Below are 25579 nucleotides of genomic sequence, written 5' to 3' on the forward strand. Positions count from 1 at the left end.
AGAAGCCGTGAGACCTTGACTGCCAACACCTGCCATTAGTCATCAGGTATTCGGAAACATTTTCATAAGCATGAGGCCCCCTTAACAATGTTTCTCACAGACACACACACACACAGTCTTCCTCTTCTTCTGTTCCCTGTCCTGTCACACACACCTGTCAGCACATTTGGTTTAAAGACCAGTAAACTATGAGCGGAAATGGTACAAAAACAAACTTTAATATCTTAGATTTTCTAAAGCTAAAACTGAACAGGAAAAAAACTGAAATAACCCAAACAAAGGCACTTTAAATGAACACTCCACTTGTTTTGGAAATAGATTCATTTTACAAATCATCTAGAGTTAAAGAGTTGAGTTTTACCATTTTTGAATCCATTCAGCACTTTTAGCTTAGCTTAGCTTAGCATAATCCCTGAATCAGGTTAGACAATTAATAGGTCCATTCCTAGCCATATCACATAATACAAACTTTTTATTTTCCAATAGTCTTACTAGACAGCCTATCAACTCCTTTTTTTATTATTTTGAAGGTAGATGCTATAGTTTTAAATCAGATTCAATGATCTATGCTGAGCTAATTTGCTCCTGCCAGAACCATAAATCGACTAAATGGTAAAACTCAACTGTTTATCTCCAGATGCCTTGTAAAATGACTCTATTTCCAAAAAAGTGGAGCGTTCCCTTAAATAGAGAGGCAAAACAAACATGAAGAAATCAAGTCAAACAAAAGGCGAAGCAACACAGCAGATTAGTGAGCTTAAAAAATCCTGCTACTCACTTTCACTGGCAGTCTCATTATTGAAGTCCAAGGCCTCCACTATCAACGTGTAGGACCTCTGGAAGAGAAAAAACACACATGCGTTTAGCAATGAAACCAAAACACAGAAACATCAAAGATCATTTTACATCAACAGAGCTTTAGTCAGGGACGTCGACTCGTAACCAATAAACACCAATGACAAAATGTGGCCATGGGGACATGCTGAGAAATGTGCCGTGAAAGATCAGAGGAATAGCACAACCTTCACCATATCTGATCTGGTAGTGTCTCCTGAAACTTTGGACAGATGTAGTATGGTAATTTTACAATTCAGACTGGGGGAGACTATTGTTTAACCAATCAAAGACATAAGAAAAAAACTGTTCTCTGTCTGTCTGTCATTTTGAGTTAGTCAAACTAAATGGAATTCGATTTGTGCCAAATAAAATGCACAAAACCTTTCTAAAAATTAACACAAATTTCCCTACTGAAAAAAAGACAGCTTAAACCAGCCTAAGCTGGTTGGCTGGTTTTAGCTGGTTGACCAGCCTGGTTTTAGAGGGGTTTTGGTTACTTCCAGGCTGGTTTCCAGCCGGGTCTTAGCTGGTCAGGCTGGAAAATGACCAGCTAAAACCAGCTTGACCAGCCTGCTTTAAGCTGGACATAGCTGGTTTTGGCTGGGCTCCCAACCTAGCTAGGCTGGTCAAGCTGGTTTTAGCTGGTCATCTCCCAGCCTGACCAGCTAAGACCAGGCTGAAAATGGCTGGAAACCAGCCTGGAAGTGACCAAAACCCCTCTAAAACCAGCCTGGTTAACCAGCTAAAACCTAGGCTGGTTTAGACAGTTTTTTTTAGTAGGGTTATATTAACAAATTAAAAAAACACTCAAAAAACAAAATCAACCAAATGGCAAACAAATAAATACTGTCTTCAAAAAAAATTATTATTAGTTCGCTTTACTTTCTGCTTCGCTTTCGATAAACGCAGTTTTGATTTTCCTGCCAGAGTTTTCATTTACGTTTCTCAAATTCACATTTGCGATTCTGACACTAAGCTCTCATGGGGGCAGGCGTACCTGCGATTCGTTCTTATTGGCTCAGGGGATTTTGATTGGGTCTCATTGAACCGGAAGTATTGTGTCACGCAAAACATCGAAGAAGACGAGCATGCATTTTTGAACTGCCATAAATAATGTCTAAAAATGAGTGACATACTTTATTATATATTTTTATCTTAATTTATTTGTATAGTTTCTTTCTTACAAGGAATGTAGCTCAAAGTAAAAATCCACTTTGGAATGGTAATAATAAATCAAATTAGTACACATTGTACGTCATTAAAAAAAAGCAAATAAAACCCAAATTATGAAAAAACTGCAACATATTAAACACATTTAAGCTTTTCATTGTTCTTGAACAATGCAGGATCGAGCTGTTTCACCCAATTCAAGATAATAATACAAATTCCTGAAATCTCAGACTTCTTTTACATGTGTGTGTTTATTATGTGTGAGGATCTGTTGAATCACTGGGTTGTGTTTGTTAGTCTCATTGACAGTTATTTGGCATAAGTTCAGTGGTCATTGCAAGGACATTAAGTCCAACATTCTGCATACTGCTAGTTTTATTAAGCACAGCAATATATAATGGAATATATAATTGAGAATGGGAAATACACTGTATAAAGATGCTGAATGATTGTCATACTCGCATACCACATTTCTTGGCTTTACCCTAGGTTCAAGGTTTGGTGACAATGTCTTAATTATCCTCCACTGGTAGATGTTGTAATTACACACAATTAAGTACAGTATTAAGTATTAACTAAAACATCTCCATTAAGTCATACAAAATATATGTTTGCAGGCCACTACTTTTAAAACTTGGCATCTGAAATACAGATATCGCACAACTCAGAGTTCAACCACCCAACTTACCCTTTCCGCACCCTTCGATTTCCTATCTGAACTCTATACTGAGTTCTACAATTAATGCAAAAATTGATGCTTTCAATAGTGAACAATAATGTAGTATTGATAATAATCTTTCCGGTGCTATCTGTCAATGAAAAGACATCTCAATGATGCAAATTTCTGACAGTCACAGAGCTGCTAGTAGGCTGATCATGTGATTGATCACATTTGTTAGCGAAGTTTATGGGTAATGTATGCTAATCTGAATGTTAGCATACATTACCCATAAACTAGTTGACCAATGGGAATGCTAATTGTTTTCTCTAGGAATTATAGACCTCCTTAGATATGTTAAGGTACATGTTTGGGGAACAGAATGCCTTGCAGTAAGGGGCAGACATACTAATAAATTTCCACTATGCCCATTCAGCATCATTACCTTACATATGACAGGAAGAGTTATGCGCAGGAGAATAAAATGGCAGGTTGAAAGTGGACTTTTTTTCTTTGAAAAACCCACAAAAATCCCCTTTCACTTCTCGCTTTCAGGTCTTTTGTGTGCTGCGTTTTGTTCCTCTTTTTCCCCACGGAGAGGAATGTGGAGTGAGGATCTGAGGGAGTTGCGGGGGGTGGGCTGCTTTTAGCATGACTCCAATGCAGGCCGAGATCTCTGGAGGGCTTGGCTACATTTCAGCACTTCTGAAACGCTTTGTCTGACTTAAGGTCATCATGGCTCTCACCGGTATCAGGTAACAAGAGTCACGAAGAGAGAGAGAGAGACAGAGAGAAATCGCTCCGCCTGAGAGAATAAAATGAGTGTCCATATCTAGGTTTTAGTGTTAGAAGTTGAATGAAAAAAAGCAGAAGTATATGAGAGAAAACGAGTGGCTGTGCGAATGCTTCTGTGCCAGAACTGAAGCGTCTCTTTTCGCCACCTACTTGTCAGATTCACACACTCGTACTCTTGACGAGGCACCATGGAATTTCCAACATCACCAAAGCTCTCGCTGTCCATTTGCAGCAAAGACTCTCTCTCTCTCTCTCTCTCTCTCTCTCTCTCTCTCTCTCGCTCTCTCTCACTTTCTTTTGAGTCGCTCATGCCAGACCATTCAAACCAACCTCTAACTGTAAAAAGAGCTATATTTAGACTGGGTCATTCTGATCTCCATGACCTGAAGAATATCTTGACAACCACCTCGCAATACAAAGCAGCCCCTTGAGTGATAAATGTCAATCAAGTGTTGATCAAAATAACTCATTAATGTCCAATACTTAGTTGAAATAAATTCTATTCTACTTCGTCAAAAAAAAATAAAAAATGCCAAAGGCACATTTAAACAAAAGCATATGAAATTATATATAATAGTATCTAATTTAGAAGGGATGCACTCTATTTTTAGACAGGATGCAATGACATTTTCGGTTTTTGCCGAAACAGAAAAATGGCTAAAAATAGGATCTGAAAACAGGTAATGCTTTGCCGCACTGCCCAGCAGTGTTCAGCACACTGGTTTCACTCTACTTCCATACATAGTCACTGCATGGATTGGAACGGCTTTCACACCAGATGCGGAAAGTTCTGCTCTATAAAACCTATTCAATTTTTAAGTGTCATGGAAAGGCTGGTTTGTTGATGCGTTGACAAATGTGAAAGAATATTGTGTGCACACCATGGTCAAAGTTCAAAATAGCTCAATATTCCGCCTCTGTATATAGTACTGAACCCACATACTTATCTATGAATGGACCACCCATGCTCAAATACTAAATACTAAATAAAGTTCAAATACTGTTTATTTCCATGTAGCATATTTTTCTGCTGCTTGCAATAGCGCTATAGGCAATGCTGGCAAACGATGGCAACACTGGTAAAATAATGTCTCTCGACTAGTTCACTGTCAATAAAATTATATTATTTAATCAAATTATTCATGATTATTAAAAAGCAGTTTCAGTTTTTGTCAAACTGCCACCAGAATTTTCAGTTTCAGTCCAGAATTTTAGTTGCGGTGCATTCCAATTCACCTTATTCTTTGCGTATGAGCGGGCGCAGCCATTTAAATTTTTTTGGCTCGAGACTTCCGGTCTCATTTACTTTCATTCATTTTTAGATGTTAAAAACAGCTCGTTCTGCTGCTTGATGTTGCAAATTGATATTTTCTTATACGATTCTGCTTTGTCTGTACAATAATGTAAACACTTGTTTGTAGAGTGAGTAGTTTGACTGTTTTTTGATGTTTATTATTCCTAGTCATTTCTCGCATAGGCAGCTGATTTAGAAGTTCTAAAACAATTGCAAAAACGAGCGCATTGTAGAATAAGGTAAATCAGTTAGGCCAATAGTGTAAGCCAAAAATGTATACAGTGTGGAGTGCACAATATTGAATTAGACACATTTTTAAAAGCTGACATTATTTAATTACATAATAACTTATTTTAACCACTGATATAATGTGATACAGAATATATATAATATTATAATATAATATGAATATGTGATACTGATCTTTTTAACCCGTTTCATACATAAAACACTTAAATGCATGATTCAACATCCAGGACATTCATCTGCATATACAGTGCTTGAACTGAAATATACATCCTTTCTTACTGTGTAAAATATCCAAGCTCACTTAACAAATACTAAACCATCACACAGTGACAAACTGATACAGCTGTCATTGTTATGTGCAAATATCAGCTAATTTGATGCAATCTGTTCCTCTTCCGTAGAGGTACACATTGTCCTTCCTCTCCTTGTCCACACTTGAATGCTTTATTGACACAAACATGTAGTTGAATCACTATTGAAGTGATAAATCTCACCAGTGTATGTACTGTGTATCAAGCACATGGATCATTGATTTCAACTGCCCTGCACTTCCACAAACCACCTTTAATAGTGCCCGCTGCGGGATATAACAGACATGTCCAGACATGAGCCAGTAAATCTCCCATTACACCAGGGGCAACAGCATAACTAAAATTGCTGATGGACTTAGTATAGAGTCGTAAAGTTTGCAAAGGCTTTATCAAAAATGACATAATTCAGCATAATCGTGCTAGACTAACATGATTCAGATACACAATTGAGCCTTCCATGTCTTGCATTTCATAGCTGGTCCACTAATAAAAGAAGTTAAACTTTTAAAAAGCTTAAAAGACTTTCCAGGTTTTATTCTATTTAATTCAGTGCTCTGTCTCAAGTTTTAACCTCAAAAATCCATGCTACATGAATAGCTCCCTTACATTGTATTCATGAAAAATGTTTTTGATCAGTTCTTGGATTCCCTGGGAACCAAACACCCATGACCTTGCCAAAGCAAGTGCTGTTCTGTTTTTTCCCTTGAAAGAGTTTCATTCCATCTGTTTATTTTAAGAGCTGGCAAATACGAAACAAAATGGAAGTAATTAAGAAATAAACAGGCTAAATCAATGAAAAACAAACACATGTTTTTTTCATTCAGAAGAGGTTTTAAGGAAACAGCTTGCGCTGGATCTCACAATCTAGTTATCAACTCTGAACGCCTGTTGCCGCCAAGCAGGTTAATTTTTCCCATGCTTGTCATTGACCTCAGTGTCATCATTGAACTCTCACAATGCCCAGTACCAATCGCCCAAACTTTACATAGCATTTACCTTATCAATCTAGGCCTGCACAGACATCTGATAAGGTCTACACTCACACTGAGCACTGATATGCGGCAGGTTCCACAAAGTGAGGCTCTTTGTATCATACTTTTTCTGCTTTTAACCCACCGCTTTGAGGTGGAAGCCTGTCGATTGATGCCTCTGCTGGTAAAAGTGTAATTGCTAATAAGGAGAAGCTGACATGAAGAATGACAAGCGGCCTCAACAATGGCTCCGGATGTACTCCGCCAAATTCTAATCAATCAGAGTCAACAGGGTTTGCATTAGCAGCTTGGAAAACTAGATTATGACCAAGAAAGTAGACACCCTTTTTTGCCTTCCAGAAGGTGCAATCATAGAAGGGAAGCCTTTTTTTCCTGGGAGATTCTTATCAGGAGTTGTGACCGGAGATAAGAGGGGGGTCGTAGGGAAAGCTTTTGACAATCTTTCATTGCTCTCTCTGGTGTGGAAAATGAGACAGGCTTCTTCTGATAACAGGTCTGTCAGTCACCTGTGTGAATACAAGCGCTACTGGCAGCCATCTAATCTCCTGTCACTCACAAAGGTGATCGCGGACAGGGACTGAGTAGAGAAACGGATCAAACGGCACATCAGCTGTCAGATAACCAGTCAAAAGATGAGTATTTAAAGCTTGTTTCCTGGTAACACATCTGAGTCTGAAGTCCGAGTCTTGTTTGAGATGATTGAGAAAGGTTTGCTAAACAGAACATTAGAAGCACAGTACTGCACTACTTGACAATGGCCTAACAATGCCTCATTCAAGACTTTAACAAGGGAGAGAAAAAGACAAACGATGTATTTCCTTGTCCTACGGCTTGAGTAATTTGCACTTAAGTGCCACATCAGAAGGGACCATATAAAGCAAACATGTAATTATCCCCTTAGCTGCCCGTAGCTCTTTCCCTCAGGCTTTCGGACAGTTCACCTGCATATGTATTCCCACACCAATCCTCAGCCTCATTCTTTCCCACACTGCAAAAGAAATTAATGTAGAAACAATTTTCACTCATAAATTGCTAGTAAATGTCACAAATAATTACAAAGATTACCTTGAATTAAAGCTACATTTTGAAGCTGAGAGACTGAAGTGGTATTTTCTTGTAAAGTGTACTCTAATAATATTTGAAAAAATCATTTTACAGCACAATGGCATAAGAGAAATTGAGGGAATGTGCTTGGAGAAGCAAAAGGAAGACTGTCCAAATCTGGTTTGGATTACTTTTGTATTTACTTTGAAAGAGACATGTATTAAATACTAGTTTGGCTTATAGGAAAGGGAACGGGTTCACAAAACATTAAATCGAATGGAAGATGGGACAGGAAAAAAAGAATTATCCAATTTGTTGGTGAACCAGCTTTTTGGCTCATGCTGAGCAGACAGGCCCCATGTGCATTCAAGGCCACGGGGCCAGAGAGCAGCGATGTAATTTGCTGAAACGGCCAGTATGAGAAGTAAGGTTAGGGCTGGGGCGGGTTTGTCTAGGAGCCGATCTCATCACTGCTGAGTCGAACGCAGCTTCCTGTTGCTTGCCCTGGGCCGGCATTATTCCTGGACTGGCTCCATTATGCACAGTAATCCTCCCTGTAGCCAGTTTGGCCCAGCTATTGTCACCCCCTGTTTCATGTTCGCTGAAGCTAACTCTGTCTGGGTGGGCAATGCCTAAAACCCTCTCTCTCTCTCTCTCTCTCTTGCTCTCTTTGACTCTCTACATCCCTCTTTAAAAGCACAGGGCAAGCAAATGCAGCAAAAGGTGCTAAATAAATGGGTGGTATTCCTGTAAATGAAGGATTTAAAGTTTGGCGACAAGCTGTTGTGTCTGGGAACTTGCTGAGAGTAATTACTGAGGGTTGCAGAGTTAAAAGGTGCCATACCTAGTCTCCAGTCAGCCGTGACTGACACAAAGCCTAAACTTCAACTCTTCGCAGCTGCCAACTGAAAAAATAATTAGCGACCGACTGAAGTGTCCTATATCACAATTTTGGATTTAATCGTAATTTTGATGATTAAAAGCAGCCATGTTCAATATGCCTTGGAAGAGCATATCACAAAAACAGCTGGAGAGTTTAACATGCCCACTGATCATCTAGTACTGGACAGGTGGACAGCTTACAGTTTAAACAGGGACACATTTCCTTTGTCAGGCCGACAGTTTGTCCTTTGATTTTTTTTTTTTTTTATCATTTTGACCTCGCTGAGAATGTGTCCACAATGACATCATCAAGCAAGCAGGTGCACTGGCGCTCACGCCAACTGAAAGTACGAAAGGTCTGTTCAGTGTCCCCACAGTCAAGAGCTCCTGAGAAATAAACATGAATGCAGGGTTCCCACACTTCCCGAACAATGAATTTACACAAGTGCTATATGACTTTTAATTTGCAAATACATTTGATGAAATTGTAATGTTTTCCAAAACCGTGGGAACCATGTGCAAGTCTTGCTAAGCTGTTTCTGAATGGGGAATCCCAAACAACTAGTTGATTGATAGCCCCAAAATAGCTCCAACTAAAGTATTGCTACCAAAATAAACAGTTTAACGTTACACTACACCAAGCTTTTGAACCTTTATGACCCCAACCAGACTCTCAGCCAACCCTGTGACCCTCAGTATGAAAAAGCCCCTCAATTTATTTAGTTTATAAAGCCAAAGTGTGACCCTCATGTTGGCACACTTCACACTGCAAACGCCAATAAGGGATTCCATTACACTTAGTGCATATCACAACACAGAGGTTTACTGCAAATCACCTGCGGTTTAAACTTTCTTGATAACACAGTTTATAAAAGTACTTTAAAACCCAAGACTGCCATTTCAAGAGATCAAGGTCAACTCATAAATTCTTTAGAGCTGCAAGACAAACATTGGCAAATCTGTCTCCTCTATAGAGCCTTAACACACGTGCTTCACACAAACAAAACCTCTTTTATTTGCATTCTAATGCAATGACACAAATGATGAGGCGTATGTGCAAGACGACTGTTATTTGACATTTATTTAGCAGCTGACAGCCAAAAACAACTTATAGGAGCCACTGAATGAGGAGTGAATTTACTGCAGGAATGAAATGCTAATTACTACGTTTATAAATGCTTAGTGATACAACTTCAACCCCTCCTCAGCAAATACACACATAAAGCTTGTGACGAAATGTAAGGAACTTTGGCATCAGTGCGTTGTTGTTGTTTTGTTTACAGTGGTGCACACGATCAAAACTATCAGGTAACTCTATACACGTGGATTAAAACATTGCTAAAATGTATCACAAACGTTGCGTTATCATAACATAGCGTGACCTTGTTAAATATTTTTTAAAACAAGATGAGAATAAAGCAACATGTACTCACCGGCCACGCAAAACTGAAGGGTAAAACAATCCTTGACTTTTCACTGCGCGTTCCCTTGGTCGAAAATTTATTCCCACCGAGAACGGCTGTAGATCCAGTTCCGAAACTGCAAGCCCCAGCCGAGGAAACTCGCGATTGATATTCCTTTAGACAAACTTTAAAATATGTATCACATTCGTCCCGCGTGCATTTGCGATCCGCCGGGTTCCTCGCGCCGTCGCAGCACGCGCCGTTCTGCAGCTCGCCGTTCGCGTTCTGCATCGATAAGATTTCCAGCTCGAAGTGCCCCGATGCGTCAGACACCTGTTGAGCAGAACAAACTTTAAATCCGTGTACAGAAAGATGAAATTGCTCTGTTTTATGGAGTGACTACAGTGTTGAAAATGATCAGGCAATCTGTCAGTGTCAGCATACAGAACTGTTTGTGTGAGGTACAAACAAGAGTTTTTCCTATAGCAGACATACAATATGCTTTTTTCAAAATATCTAACTTTTAAACAAATGACCCAAAACTATTTAATAACATAAATCAAGACTCACCGTCGTCCGCAAGCATAACAAAAAGGCATGAAGGTAAAAAGCAGAAAATACTGAACTCCGTCGCAGAATCATGCCTTCTTGCTGGTGTTGCTTTGAGACTCAGAAGTTGTAGCCGCCTCACGGCTCTAATGTACTCCCCGATTTAACATGCACGGGTGAAGAACAACTTTTATTTCTTTCAGAAGACTATTTTCCAATATGTAGGAAACTGCCTCCTATTATCCCAGCGTATCTGAAATTCTTATCTTTCTTGTTCTGCGTCTCTCTCTCAGCGGCGGGTATACATTACACAGAAGCCATGAGAGCGTTTGTCCGCGACTGACTGACTGCGCATTCAATACACCAAGTTCAGTTAATGGGGGTGGCGAACGCATGCGTAATTTTAATATTCAAAAGTTAAAGGGTGTGGTTTGTGCGGCAGCCCCGCCCGTGTCCCCCAGTCCCACAAGATGACGGGTTTATCTGTGTGACTTACAATGGACCAACCGCATGTTCTTACATCGCAAAAGATTAGTATTTTCAAGTGAAATGAAGGCAGAATACTACAGTAATTAGCTAACCTCACCATATATGGTAGGACAATGTTTTAAATTACTTACTATAAGTAAACTACATTATGGTGAAACATGAAATATGTAAATGTAGCTTTAAAACATTTTACTGTGTCCTTGTTGCACATGTTCCATGCATTTACCATAGTGATAACAACAAAATATGCAAATTACTCATTACGTAAGTGTATTTACACTGTAACAGGAAACACAGTTTAAGCAGAACTGTCACATCCATCTATTTGATTTACTATCAGTTTACTTATGTCATATATGAAAATATATAATATTTAAAATGCTTTAAATTGTATAAGATTGCACTATAAAATAATGCAAAACATTAAGATGAAATATCTATCTATCTATCTATCTATCTATCTATCTATCTATCTATCTATCTATCTATCTATCTATCTATCTATCTATCTATCTATCTATCTATCTATCTATCTCTCCGTCCGTCCGTCCGTCCGTCCGTCCCTCACTCACTCCCTCCCTCCTCCCTCCCTCCCTCCATCCATCCATCCATCCATCCATCCATCCATCCATCCATCCATCCATCCATCCATCCATCTATCCATCTATCTATCCATCTATCTATCTATCTATCTATCTATCTATCTATCTATCTATCTATCTATCTATCTATCTATCCTGCCCGCCCTCCATCCATTCATCCATCCATCCATCCATCCATCCATCTATCCATCTATCTATTCCGCCCGCCCGTCCGCCATTCATCCATCCATCCATCCATCCATCCATCCATCCATCCATCCATCCATCCATCCATCTATCCATCTATCTATCTATCTATCTATCTATCTATCTATCTATCTATCTATCTATCTATCTATCTATCTATCTATCTATCTATCTATCTATCTATCTATCTATCTATCTATCTATCTATCTATCTATCTATCTATATTTCCATCTTTCCATCCATCCATTCATCCATCCTTCCACCAATCTACGTTCAGCCTATTATTTTGTCTGTCCACAATAACAATAAACATATCAGCGTCTAGTTTTATTTAATCAGGCAGTACACATGAATTCTTGTACAGTAAAATGATGTTAAAATTATATTTTACTGTAAATCTACCGCATTCATCCTTTTCCATATATTTATTCACTTGGATCAGTAACTTTGAGACCGCAATAACAATAAACTAATCAACATCTAAAAATAATGTCTTGCAGATTGAGTTATTCAATTGTGGAAAGTGATTTAGAAACTAATACAATGTATCAGTGTAGTAGTATTGATACAAAAGGGCCCTTCTTAATGCTGACATTTAGCATTTTATGAAAGAAATGTGTCTTGATCTGATGCCACTGAGTTTTAGACTTCCCTGAGGCACTATAGTTGCACATATAATACAGTAACCCAGAGTTATTTGCCCCAATTGCCCCTGCTGCCCTCTTGTGGGCATGGGGTAAATCTAAAAAAGCTGTTCTAATCCAGAGGTTATATAAAAGCAAATCCAAACTTGTGTGTCTGCCAGATATCTTCTACTCTTCCAGATATTTCTCTGACGTTATAGGTCACGCTACAGGTCACACCACAAACCTTAGTTCAAACAGTCAAACAGCATGAGACAGTGGATAATCAGTAACTAGTGGCTTATTTCGCCACATCATTTTACAACCGCTGTAGTATGTGAAACAGGCAGGATTGTGGTATGAAATCGTCTGATAAGCAACCTCAGTTGGAGAACTGCATTTCTACATGTCAGTCAAAGTGCTCTTTAGTCACAGCTTTGGGAGTCTTTAAATCTTGATGTTGAAAGATGGGTAAGGGCCTCTGTTTACTTGCATATCTGTGTTAGGAAGTACTGTACACTCTCAGAACCTTTTTAAAAGGTAAATTTTTGTACCTAAAAGGTTCGTAACTTATATACATATTAGTATTTTAAAGCAAAATTTTAGGTACTAATACAGTATGTAAATTTATGGTACCTATAAACACTTTTACAATAGGTACACTGTAAAAAATATCTTATTTTACAGTAAAAATGTAATTTAACAGCCGTTAAATTATAGACAATTGCCATAAAATAATAGACGGTAATTTACAGAAAATTACTGTAAATTTAAGGAAATTTCTGTAATTTAATGTTCGTTATTTTAGTTTTTATTTCTTTTATTGTGATAGGATCGTCATAGGACCTCGAGCCGGGAATCAAACTTTTTTCGGCACCCCACCCCAAATAACAGATTTTTTTTACAGTATACCTAAACAGAAATGGTACCATTTTTACCCATTTCTGCCAACACTCTTGTTTTTCCCAGGAGTGTCCTGTATTTCAGACCCATCTCCCACCACCCTCCCATTTTGTTATTTCTCCCAGAAAACTCCCGTAGTTTTACCCCCAAAACAACAATGTACTTGATAGTATGGGGGTGAGTAGTCAAAGTCGTTCAAGGCAATTTCAAAATTAAAGCAACACTTTGCAATTAAATCAAATTAAATCATATGAATTTATACAAATTAGCCACTTTTCTGACAATACATACATTCATTTCATGTGCATGGTTCTGCTGGCAGGGGTGGATAGGGCTGTGTACTGGATCGCTTACCCAATTTTTATCTAGCTACAGTAATTTATCTAGTTTGTAATAATACTATTTATCAGTATTTTTACTTTAGGAAATTTTATTTTAAAATAAAATATTGTGATTTCTTGCTTAAATATAGCAAAAGTAGAGTAACTCTTTCAGATTATCCAGTCAGAGCAAACCAAAAGTAAATGATTCACTGAATTTATTAACTGAATCAGGAAAAAGGCGTATTGGTAAGAATTGTCTGCATTTATTCCTTTCAGTGCAAAAAAAAACTTCAAATGGTTTACTTAATGGTCTACTTTAAGTTGAGATTTTTATTTGATATATAACCTTTTACCACTTCACCTTTATATTGTAATGACAGCAAAATCACAGCCCTCAATAGTGTGTGTGGCCACATAAAGGAGATCTATAGCAAGTTGAGGGCAAGATGCCAGGCTGATATTTCCTGTCGGTGAGGTTCAAGATTAAAGGTGCTCTGGACCTTTTGTACCGACCACTGTGCCTTTAAAAGATTGTGACCCCCAAGAGAGGTCTCAGGTTTCTCACTGCATTCAAATAGCCACTCTGTGTAATAAGGGTTAATTAGACTATTTAGACCTCAAAACTTGAGCGCTTTCCTCTCAAAGGGTTTCACCCATTTTGATATCCGCATTCACATTTCATCTGGGATGCCAAAGCCTTGCTTTTGAAAGTCAGACAGATTTAAGCGAATGCCTTTGTTAGAGAATCTTGACCAGCCACTTTTAAGATGGTGCTGGTTTAAAAGCGACTATGGATTTGTAAGAATAGTCCTATAATATAGAGAATATCATGTTCACTCTGCTATTGCAACATCCAAAGTTGTTGAAGATGGAGGTCTGAAAGTCAGAATCTGGGTTGAAGAATGTAATTTGAAGATTTATTAGCTTTTTGAAATGATACAAAACCTGGAAAATGTTTTTGCCTTATATTATGGTAAAATTGTGGACACGATTTAAGAATGTTACAGAGCTCAGCATAATTGAGTACACCCCATTTTGAAAATGAATATTTTAATCTATTTCTCAGTGAATATAGGCAATGTATTTTGGTACATTTAAACAAAACAAAGTTATTAAACAGATATATTTATTAAAATAATATTTTAGTCACTAAACATATTTATAAATTGAAAGAAAATACAATTAAATTTAAATAAAAAAAAATACAATCTACAAAATTTCAACTACATTTTTCTTTTTTTTTTCTTTTTTTTTCCTTCGATTTTCCTCCTTTTTAAATTTGTATTTAATATTTTTCTATAACATAAATTTGGGTGTACTAGTTTCTGGACTGTCATTTTGTTAGATAAGCTACAGATTTGGCTTCAGTACTGACTAATCTAATGTATATGCACAAATAAAATATTGTGTAGCTTCCTATTAAAAATATGAATTGTAAAGATAAAAATGTGAGGGGTGTACTTATATATGCTAAGCACTGTAAACAGTCCTGAAAAAAGTAACTAATAAAGATCTAATGAAGGCTGATGATAAAAAAAAATGTTTAAAAAAGTTTCTGAAACACAATATCACTTTAATTATTTACAGTTCTTCATTTTTTTGTAATAGATAATCACATAACAATGATATGAAAATACTGTATATTTCATTTCACATTTGAAAATACAATTTTTATACACCTTTTTTTATTTAACTTTATAAAATGACGTATAAATCTATCAGGTGTATTCTTTAAAAAGAGAACAAAATTAAGTACAAAAGCTTTAAAAAGCAAAGACCTATTCAGATCTATTCTCACAAAATGTTTATTGCTGTTAATTTATTCTAATTTAATCTAATTTATTAATGGATTGAAACTACTGGATAAAAAATATTTAGTACGGTAAAAGTAACAAAAACCTAAAAAGATATTAACCTGTTAGCCAGCAGTCATTTTTGGGGATTTACACCTACCTACCTTTATATAGTAACTGTTCTTGACCCCAGTGAGCTATATGAAGTAATGAGAAAGCAAAATTGTATTGTGTTCATTTTTGTTTTTTCATATACAAACAAAGGAAAACATTCATGTAATAATCTAGAAAAAATATACCTGGAAAGCCAAGTGTCTCATGAGTTTATATTTCACATTTGATGAAGATAGCAGTTTTTCGAGGCTATATTGGTGTCCTTCTTTTTCTCACCGTCATAGGCATTTTCTTAAAAATGACCTTCCCAAACTAAAACAGTAACAATTGCTGAATAATTTGATCTTCATTCACAGTTTATTTATCTTTGGAAAGAAGACACTTTAGGCTTTATTATCCATAATCCTGAGTTTATAATGAAAAAAAAAAGTTGCAGATGCTTAAGTAATGTAAAAAAAATTGCACAGCACTAAACATTTTATTATTTCATAAACAAATATATGATATTATTCTTGGAGCAATACAGAAAATAATTAAAGTCAAAAGCCACACATCTCCTAAGTATATGTTATAAATTTGATGACAATAATATGCTAAATGAAATGTTTCGAATTTTTTTTCTCAGACAATGTCTTGTGATTTTCTTCCTCCCCTTGTTTGTGGAGAAGCAGTCTGATGAACACATGTACTGAAGGTTTCTAACAACTATTTTAGTAATTTCACATACCACTTCTTTTTAATTGTAAAAAAATATACAGAAACGTTTAGTGAGTGATTTATTTGAGCACAAAACGTACATTGTGTGAAATGAGTCCAGTCCATATTCAACAGAAAAGTCTAACAAGAGTTGTTTTTTGCCCACTCACTCACTGGCAGAAACAGGGACTGAGTCTGGAATATCTTTTCCAAAGAGTTTGCTGTTGGCTGGTGCTTGACACCCACTCCATCAGAGATTTAGATACATGGCTGTTTGTTTGTGCAAGACAAAATAAAAATACAGAATTTGGATTTTATTGTAAATAATTCTAAATAAATGTAACAATGTTGTGCTAAAATAGATTCATTTCATTACAAAAGTCATTACTGACCACCACCAAAACAGCACTACATTAAGAAATTGTCCTAATTTTGCTGACAATCATGTAAATATATCATTTACGTATATAAAGTTATGAAGTTTCTACATTCAAATGTCTAATTTCTGAAATATGTTAGGTAACACTTAAAGTATTTCATCATATTTTTTCCTCTATAGTCTACCAAATAGTCTAAAGAAAGTAGTTTGACATGTTGCAAATGTGTTGCAAATGTCTGAAGAGCACCATCAGGATTACATCGTCTACCAAAAAAATACTCTTTCAGTCTTTCTGCTTCAAAATTGTAATAATTTCTGAATGAAATGGTTTTAATTCTACATATCATTCCCGATGTAGCTGTGTGAGTGTGTGTGTGTGTGTGTTTTATGACTTTTACATATCAGCATATCCACAGGCCAGGACCTGTGTTTGTTAAGCTGCCCCAGGGCTAATGTGATTTGAGTAATGACCACACAAGTGAGCCGCAAACCTTTGGGGAGCCCAAATTCAACAGGGGACCCGAGATGTGTACGGGTCATCAGATTGAACTGCACTTTTCCGGTCCCTCTCTGCCTGCTCGCCCCCTTTTTTGCATCCTTGACTGGGATCAAACCAGGCAGTTATGGGCTCCTAAATCACGCCTGAAACCAGGAACAAAGGGTCAGATGGCTGTTGCTGAGATGACTATCTATTGTCTGACACTCACTTCTATATACCAATCCAATTACTTAAGCTTGTTGCCACCTCTCATATTACACCAGTCCGGCCTGACAAGAATGTGGTGGAACAGATTATGTCCTTAATAAGAAAACCCATGTGCTTTCACTGCTGGATTCTGACAATTACTGACTGGTGTTTTTTTTTTTTTACTTTGAACCATGTAGTGTATTCCATGAACCATGTATTCTTAAAGGTGCTGTATGTAACTTTCTGACTCTTCTAAAGCATAAAAATATTATAATATATTTGCTGTTATTTAAGAAACATGCTAAGTGAACATTCTTGTTTATCTGAAAAACAATGCTGAAGCCAGATATTCTGCTTTGAAAATGTGTTTTCTGCGGCATAATGCTGTCTTTGTTTTGGTAATTTTAACATGCCCAATGCCAGTTTAGCCAATTATATTTCAGCACTCTGGGTTGCCTTGGTGAAAAACCGCATATTTCATTCATTCAGTCAGGAAGACTCTCAAAGCATGTGTCCGTGACCAAAATGTGACCTCTGGTGGACAGTAGCAGACTCCAAAATGAAACGCAGATTCAGAGTTCCACATGAGGTTATTATTTAGCAAGTAATATAAATATATATACACTGTAACCCTGTGTCTTAACAACATGCTATACGCAGTGATAAGCAATTTGAACCAGACAAAACACGACAGAAATTTAAATATAGCCATTCAGAAGCACAGAATATGCACTCACTCACGAAATGGTAAGGTTTATAATCTATTTAATACATATTAACCGTCTTTAACATTATTAAATGTAGATGCTGAATCACTGATAAGTGTTTAGTTCTGAAGTTCAATTTCAAATAGTTTAGGGGAGCGCGGGGCACAAAATAACGCGGGATGAAATGTAACACCGAGTTTTAAGGTATTTGCTCAGGTTTAACCATGGCATGCTTCTGAGGTTTTCACCAGTGTCAGCAGACGTCTTCCTGCCCATTATTGAAAAAGTTCGGCGAAATTTGGATGAGAAACGCAAAAGAAAACATTTTTGCAGCAAAAAAAGTGTTTTTTAATTATAATCTATATTTTTTATTTAAAAAAAAATCTTATATTGTTGTGATTACCGTCTTCTAGGCTAAAAGATGGGACCATTTTGAAAAATGTAAAAACACACAGTGACTGCCAACCAGTTTTGAGAAAAACACAACACAGCGGGGTTAGTTGTAACGGTGTTAAAAATAAGCCACAAACAAACTAACAAAATAAATAGTTTTTGAATTTTGAGTGTAATGTAGAGAACTTTGTTTAAAAGAAAAAAAATTTAAAGAAAATTTTAAAGAACAAAATTTATTTTATGCTAATAATGCTAATAAATCCAAATGTGTTTATTCAATAGGTAAATAAATAAACATGCTGTGCTATGTAGAAAACAAATTGGGTTAAGTACTGAGGAAATAAACTATTTAAAGTAAACTGAATTTAAAATAATTGTGTGAAATCTAACTTATTGAGCATGTTTTACAACTAACCTCTGTCTGTTACAACTTGCCCCGCAGGTGGGGTAAATAGTAACATTTTTACTCCTGGCACTTTTGTCAATACTGCACAGAAACCATAGGTCCAGCGATCATACAACCAGTTCTCATTTGAAGGAGAGGCTTGTGTGTTGTTGGTAAAAAAAATATGGTTTGTCTAACCCCCTTACTTTTTTACTAAAAAGTGTTACTTTGTGCCCCGCTCTCCTCTTTTATTTTCAAGATCTAAGGCAGGGCTATTCAATTAGTTTGTCATTGGGGCCAGTTTATGAAAAGCATCCCAAATGAGGGGCCGGAGAAATATGACTTGCAATATAAGTGATGACACAACAGCAACATAAAAGACCATATGCTGTATTTTTGCTCCTTAAGACACCCACGCTGGCTTTTTCTACATTAAAATGTTAATATGTTGTAATTTGAAACTACATAAACTCAATGTAAAATGTGGCTTTTTTTACAAACATATTCAAATGTTGTATTTCATATCTTATGTTTTAAACTGCGTAACAATTAGAGAGTTAATGATTATTATTAGATTTTGTTTGTACGATTATAGTCTGAAGAATAATCATGGTTTCACAGCTATCACCATTATTATGCATTTATTATATTTTAAACGCTACTAGTTTAGAAAATCACATGAAAACTGCTTATATTTTAAAATGTTGTTTATTGCTACTCAATAACCAAATACAGCACAAAATATTAATGAAAAACAAACATAGTCCATTTCTTTTTGATTTAAACACAACTGATAATTTTACAATGAAAATAAATGACAGAACAATAAATAAATAAAAATAAGAATAAAAAAATAGTATTTGTCTAATGTTAATTTAAGCTATATATTAGCTAAGAATTTAAATGAACTGTTGTTATTATGTGTTCATACTTACATAATCATTTTAATCATTTGTAATAATTCGTCTAACGTATCTTTTGTTCACATTGCACTGAAAGCCACACACAACTCTCACTACTACAGCTTTAGATAATTTCCACTGTGTGCACCTTGAGGTCCGCTTGCGAGCTGTGCACGCACCACTCCGAATATGCGCACGTCTCCATTGGAAATAATGAACTTGCGTGTGGAAAAGACACAAGTGTGAAAAAGAAGAACGGCCTGCTGCTATAGTAAATCCAACGTGTGTGCGTATTGGCATAAGTTTGTTTAGTTGCAGCAGTTTTGTTCCGTGCAACAGAAACGCGGCGCTGAGAAGCCTTTAAGATTAATTAACCAGATTGAATTAAAGCGCGGTTAATAGTGGAATCGTCAAATCGTTGCATCCCTATTAACGGTATCAGTGCATTGAATAAAAGACCTTTTCTGCAAACATATCCAAATATTTTCGGCTGCTCGCGCCGCTCGCTTAATGTCAGGTGACTCACGCTCTGCGCAGCCTTCAACTGCAATGCGTTGAAGTATTGAACTGATGCACGTCACTTCATAACTACAACGGCCGTTTTTCAACTGAACTAAATTTATTTTTGATGCCTTGGAGGGCCGTAACAAATTGCCTCGGGGGCCGGGTTCGGCCCACGGGCCACCAATTGAATAGCCATGATCAAAGGTGAACTATCTGCTGCTGCTTTCATATATGGCAATAAATTTCATGTAAAATGGCATTCAAACTTACATTGTTAGCATTTAACACTGAATAAAGCACATAAGGTTTACCTGAGGTGATCATTGTCAGTTTTCTGTTGTTCACCTGTGAGAAATAGAAGCTGTTTCTAATATATCAATTCAAGGTGTTGGTTAGGACACAAACTCCTTTTAAAATGGAAAATATTACTTCTATTGGGTGCCCTTGCTTTTATGTAGAACTTGGTTTATATCACTCACTTCTGTCCTTAATCTGGCAACCTGCACTTGCGTTTGTTTTGATCCAGGAGTACAACACTTAGTTCAAGCACTGGGTGTCAAACTTGCATACCACAACTTTAAGTCAAAATTATTGTTAAAATGTTTAGCTTTTTTGTTGTTTTTCTTCACACACATCTAGGTTGGTGGTCGTTGCATGTTATATTTAAGTTTACGGATTTGAAGGGTTTGATATGCACTGAGGATTTATGAAAGATCAGTGCTGAGCATCTTCAAAGTGCACACAGCTGGACGATGGCGAAACAGAACATTGTTGGCGCATGATTTTACAGAAATCAAATGTCTCTCGGAAATAATGACGAACTAATGTTGATCCAAAAATAATACCATTGTGCACTGTCAACATGTGACTCAACAGTGAAAAGAGAAAGAGAGAGAGTAAATAATACATGCTGAATCTGTCTGTGTTGGGAGAGGAGGGTGGAACGTGGAAGAAAGATGGTAAATGTCATAGAAAATGACAGAAATTTGCAATATGACATTTTTGAAATATTAAATAATGAATGTGATTATATCCACATATTCAGCATGAAAGATTAGTCAATTATGTTTTCTCCTAAATTAAATCATTTAAAAACAATATAATCTAGATCTAATTTACTCTCATTCCAGGATTATTGTTTTAAACATGTTTTGCTTTGCACTTAAAAAAAAACTAAGAAAATTGAGTCAGTACAATTTATGTTTCTGAAAATTCTCTTATGATCACTAAGGATGCGTTTATTGTTCAAAAACATAAACACAGTATTATTGTGAAATATTATTACAATTTAGAGTGACGGTTTTCTAATTTAATATATGATAAAATGTCATTTATTCTTATGATGGTAAAGCCTAATAGACTTTAGTGTCACGTGATCTTTCAGAGGTCATTCTAATATGCTGATTTGGTGCTCAAAAAACATTTGCTAAGAGCTGGAAAGTTAACAGAATTCATTTGAAATTTAAATGTTGCAGCATTATAAATGTCTTTACGGTCTCTTTTAACCAACTCAATGCATCCTTATAAAAAATATCGTAATAAAAAGGATGATGATAATAATAATAATCATAATAATAATTACTTTTTTTATTCAAAATCTTATCAGCCAAAAGTCCCATGGTTTTTTTGCTCAAAGGTGAAGACCCTAGTCAATGTTTGTACTGCACAATTCCTCTTACAGTAAAACACATTTCACTGGACTGTCTTCTTTTAATGATTCCAGAAGACTTTTTGGTCACGCTTTATTTTGATGGACCGTTTGTTGAATTTAAGTTACATTGCACCTACATGCCAACTAGTTCTTATTAGATTATAAGTAGACTGTTAGGTTGGGGTTAGAGTTAGGAGTAGGATTAGTGTAAATTGACATGTACCTGCCAAGTTTATTATAGTCAGTTAAATGTCTGTTGAAGGAGCAGTATCAACAAATATTAAGCGGACAGTCTACTAATACTCAAATGGGACATCAGAATAAAGTGTTACAGACTTTTTTAATGAAATGAACTCTCTTCTGTCTTAAGGACATTTTTAGCAAAGTGAAAATTGTATAATTTTAATCATGTATTAGCGTAAAAATGTTTATTTAATTTATGTATTCCTTTGTTTGATGATTTAATTGTATATTTATTATTGAAATGTTCTTGCCATGAAAACAGCCTTGGTTGCTGACATGGCTTTAAGTAAAAAATACATTACATTACGTTTATCAGCCAAAAGCCTTGGAATATATGCAAGATTTCAGACACTTTGCCTAACTGAAGGAACACCCATATGCAGATTTACAACTCATGCAAACTGTATAAATTATAGCTATATTCTTTTCAGAGACTGTGTACAGTATCTGTACTGAGTATAGTTTTGTGTAGATCTTCATCTCTTTGAAGGTCATTGAGCTGTTCAGTGAGGTTGTCTTTACTGATGGGACTTTGTGAGGATTGGGAGAACTGATGCTGACCAGATGACAGTAAAAGACGACCCAGTAAAAGAAGATGTGTTTGATGGAGAGAGATAAAGTGCTTCGTACCATTTTTTTACTTTACTCTTCTCACTCACACGTTTGGAATATTTACTTTCTGTTTACGTGAGCAGCTTTTACTTAGATGGCAGAGACGGTGGGTTCTGAAATAAATATTATTCTCCCATGAAACGTGGGACCTCAACTGTTATTTTCAACATTTACTTTAAACCAGTGAATAATGGACATTTCAGTAGTGACTGTGGAGTTGTAGATGGAAAGAAAGATGCAATCAAGGTTTATGACTTAGTTGACTGGGTTTAAAGCTTTGATCATCTTTTGAAATGATTATATAACTGTTTGGGTGAAGTATATCAACGTTGTGCGAAGCCTACTCTTTTACCTGGACAATGGTATAATCGTGCATTCTTCACTTTCACATGTGCAATTAGTGTTAAGGAAATGTGGCTTTCATTACTGGATTATCACTATGGTATGATAGGGAACATTAGTCTCGTTAGCCAGCTTCATTCTCATGATGAGATTTCCAGAAAGGTCAGGGTCATGCCATCTGACCTCTGTTATTCTATCAGCATGAGCGGAAACTGACCACTCATCAGTATGAGAGGCTCCTTTTCACTTGTCAAAAGGAGGAGGCAAAGTTTGACTGGTTAAACGGATTATAGTTTAGCTGTTCTTTATGAAATGCAGCTTGTTTGTGTGTGTTAGTGTATATATAAATAACTAACTGAGCTCTTGGATAAAAATCATCATCAAAGGTAGTGACAAGCTAGTTTTGTAGCGGAGAACAAGGTGAGTTTGAGCTTAATATATTTAAACCTAAATTATTATTAAAAATGTGAAAGTTAGTTATTTCCCTCTTAGCTAAATTTTTCTGGCCCAGCTCTGGCCCACACAATCAGCTTTTGCTTGCCCCACATGCTGCAGTGAATTACAATACATGACTGGAACAAGTCTGGCTTACAGACAAGGGCCATATCTGGGCCAAGTCTCCGCCAAGTTAATAACCCATACAGTTGAAGTCAGAACTATTAGCCCCCCTTTGGATTTTTTTCTTTTCATTTTTTTTTTATATTTCCCAAATTATGTTTATCAGAGCAAGGAGATTTTCACAGTATTTCCTATAATATTTTTTCTTCTGGAGAAAGTCTTATTTGTTTTATTTCGGCTGGAATAAAAGCAGTTTTTAATTTTTTAAAAACATTTTAAGGTCAAAATTATTAGCCCCTTCAAGCTATATATTTTTTCGATTGTCTAAAAAACAAACCATCATTATACAATGACTTGCCTAATTACCCTAACCTGCCTAGTTAACCTAATTAACCTAGTTAAGCCTTTAAATGTCACCTTAAGCTGTAAAGAAGTGTAGAAAAATATCTAGTCAAATATTATTTACTGTCATCATGGCAAAGATAAAATAAATCAGTTATAAGAAATGAGTTTTTAAAACTATTATGTTTAGAAAATCTTCTCTCCATTAAACAGAAATTAGGAAAAAAATAAATTAAATAAACAGGGGGGCTTATAATTCAGGGGGCTAATAATTCTGATCTTAGCTGTATGGTGCATGTTTGACTATTGTCTGGAAGCCAGACTTGGTGTGTCACAACCGCAAAGAAATTGATAAATCCATGAAGCAGTGGACGATGGTGAAACAGAACTATGGGCTTGCTTTTTATTGAAGTGACCCGATTGGTAGAATTCTTTTATTTTTTTACTTTCATTTTAAAGAAGAACAAGTTTGGTTGTGCGTACAATGAGACAATATTATTAATATGTAGTTCATATAATTAAAACTTGATTGTTTCCTGGATTAAAATGAAGGCATTAAAAGATGCAAACAGGAAGATGGAAATTACTTTGTGTACTAAAATATTTCTTTAGTCAAAAAATTATTTAAATGTATTTTAAAAGTGGGTCAAGATAGGCCAAACCTACATGGCCCACATATCAATTTTTAACATCTGGACCAAACTACATTTGACTACATTTGACATCTGGCCTATATCTTATGTGCCACGTCAAACCAGCAAACCATGTTTGGTCCACATGCTGTATGCCAGTGCCAGATGAATGCCTATTGTGCCAGCTTTATGCCAAATCTGGGCCAGAATTCTTTGCTACCTGGGTTGCCTTTAACTAGTGCAGTAGTGATGCACTACATAAATGCATTAATAGAAATCCAAGTATAATTCACAGGGATAAGGATATCATTCCTTTAGAATGGATTTTGTTTATGAACTGACTGAATATTCACAAAATGGATTGATGTGTTCTTAATTTTTATAATGGTGTTTTTTTTTTTTTTCATTTTTGTTTTTTTATTAATTTTTGTTACAAAACTCCCATGAACATTACAGGAAATCAATTTTTATATCATTACAAAATAGACTTTCCCACCCCTACACCCCCCTCCTCCTCCCCTCCCAAAAAGTAAAAATAAAAATAAAGATAAAAAAAATAAAATAATATATACAAATACAGAAAAATAAAGTAAAACTACAGATTGCAGAATATCCTTCACAAATGTAAATCAAAATGAAATAAAAATATTGGAATCCAAATAAAAGTCATTTTACATACCATTCCACTTTATCTATTTACAAATTGCATAAAAGGGGACCACACCTTTTTAAAGACCTCTGCTTTACCTCTTATTGCATATGTTAATTTTTCAAGTGCAAGGTTATTAGTCATTTCTTTAATCCACTGTGAAAGAACAGGTCTCTGGATGTTTTTCCATACTAAAGCAATCACACGTTTAGCTTGTATTAAACTAAAATCTATGAGCTTCTTTTTGCATGCATTTACAGACACATTTTCGGGATATATATGCAATAAACACAGCTTTGATTCCATAGGAATATGTTCTCCTGTCATTTCACAAAGCACATCAAGAACCTCCTTCCAGAATATTTGCAGCTCTCTGCACTCCCACATACAATGAAACAATGTGCCAATTTCATCTTGACATTTTGTACAGACATCTGGAATGTTAGGATTAATCCTATGTAATTTGACCGGGGTCATATATGACCTCATCAACCATTTATATTGTAGTATTCTACATCTAGTGTTGATAGATTGGGTTTGAGCCAAAAAACAGGCACGTTCCCATTCCTCAACAGTGATATCTACCTGTAAGTCTCTTTTCCATGCTGAAAGATATGATTGGGAGCTTTCCTTTAGTCCAGTCAGCAATGTCTTATAAAACATGGATAACATTCCTCT

At 36.0% G+C, this 25579-nt stretch overlaps 1 protein-coding gene across 1 annotated transcript in view; it reads right to left on the minus strand.

Annotated features, from left to right (window-relative positions):
- jag1b (jagged canonical Notch ligand 1b) overlaps positions 1-10538 on the minus strand; it is a 47203-nt gene extending 36665 nt beyond the window's left edge. Inside the window, exons 1-3 of the mRNA XM_056471102.1 lie at positions 10206-10538; positions 9666-9968; positions 779-836 (exon numbers count right to left, since the gene is read on the minus strand). Of these exons, the coding sequence (XP_056327077.1) occupies positions 779-836; positions 9666-9968; positions 10206-10277 (433 nt within the window). The 5' untranslated portion in view covers positions 10278-10538. The remainder of the gene's footprint in view (positions 1-778; positions 837-9665; positions 9969-10205) is intronic.
- Positions 10539-25579: the final 15041 nt, after the last annotated feature.

The sequence above is a fragment of the Danio aesculapii genome, chromosome 13 (genome assembly GCF_903798145.1).
Source record: "Danio aesculapii chromosome 13, fDanAes4.1, whole genome shotgun sequence".
Taxonomy (NCBI): Eukaryota; Metazoa; Chordata; class Actinopteri; order Cypriniformes; family Danionidae; genus Danio; species Danio aesculapii.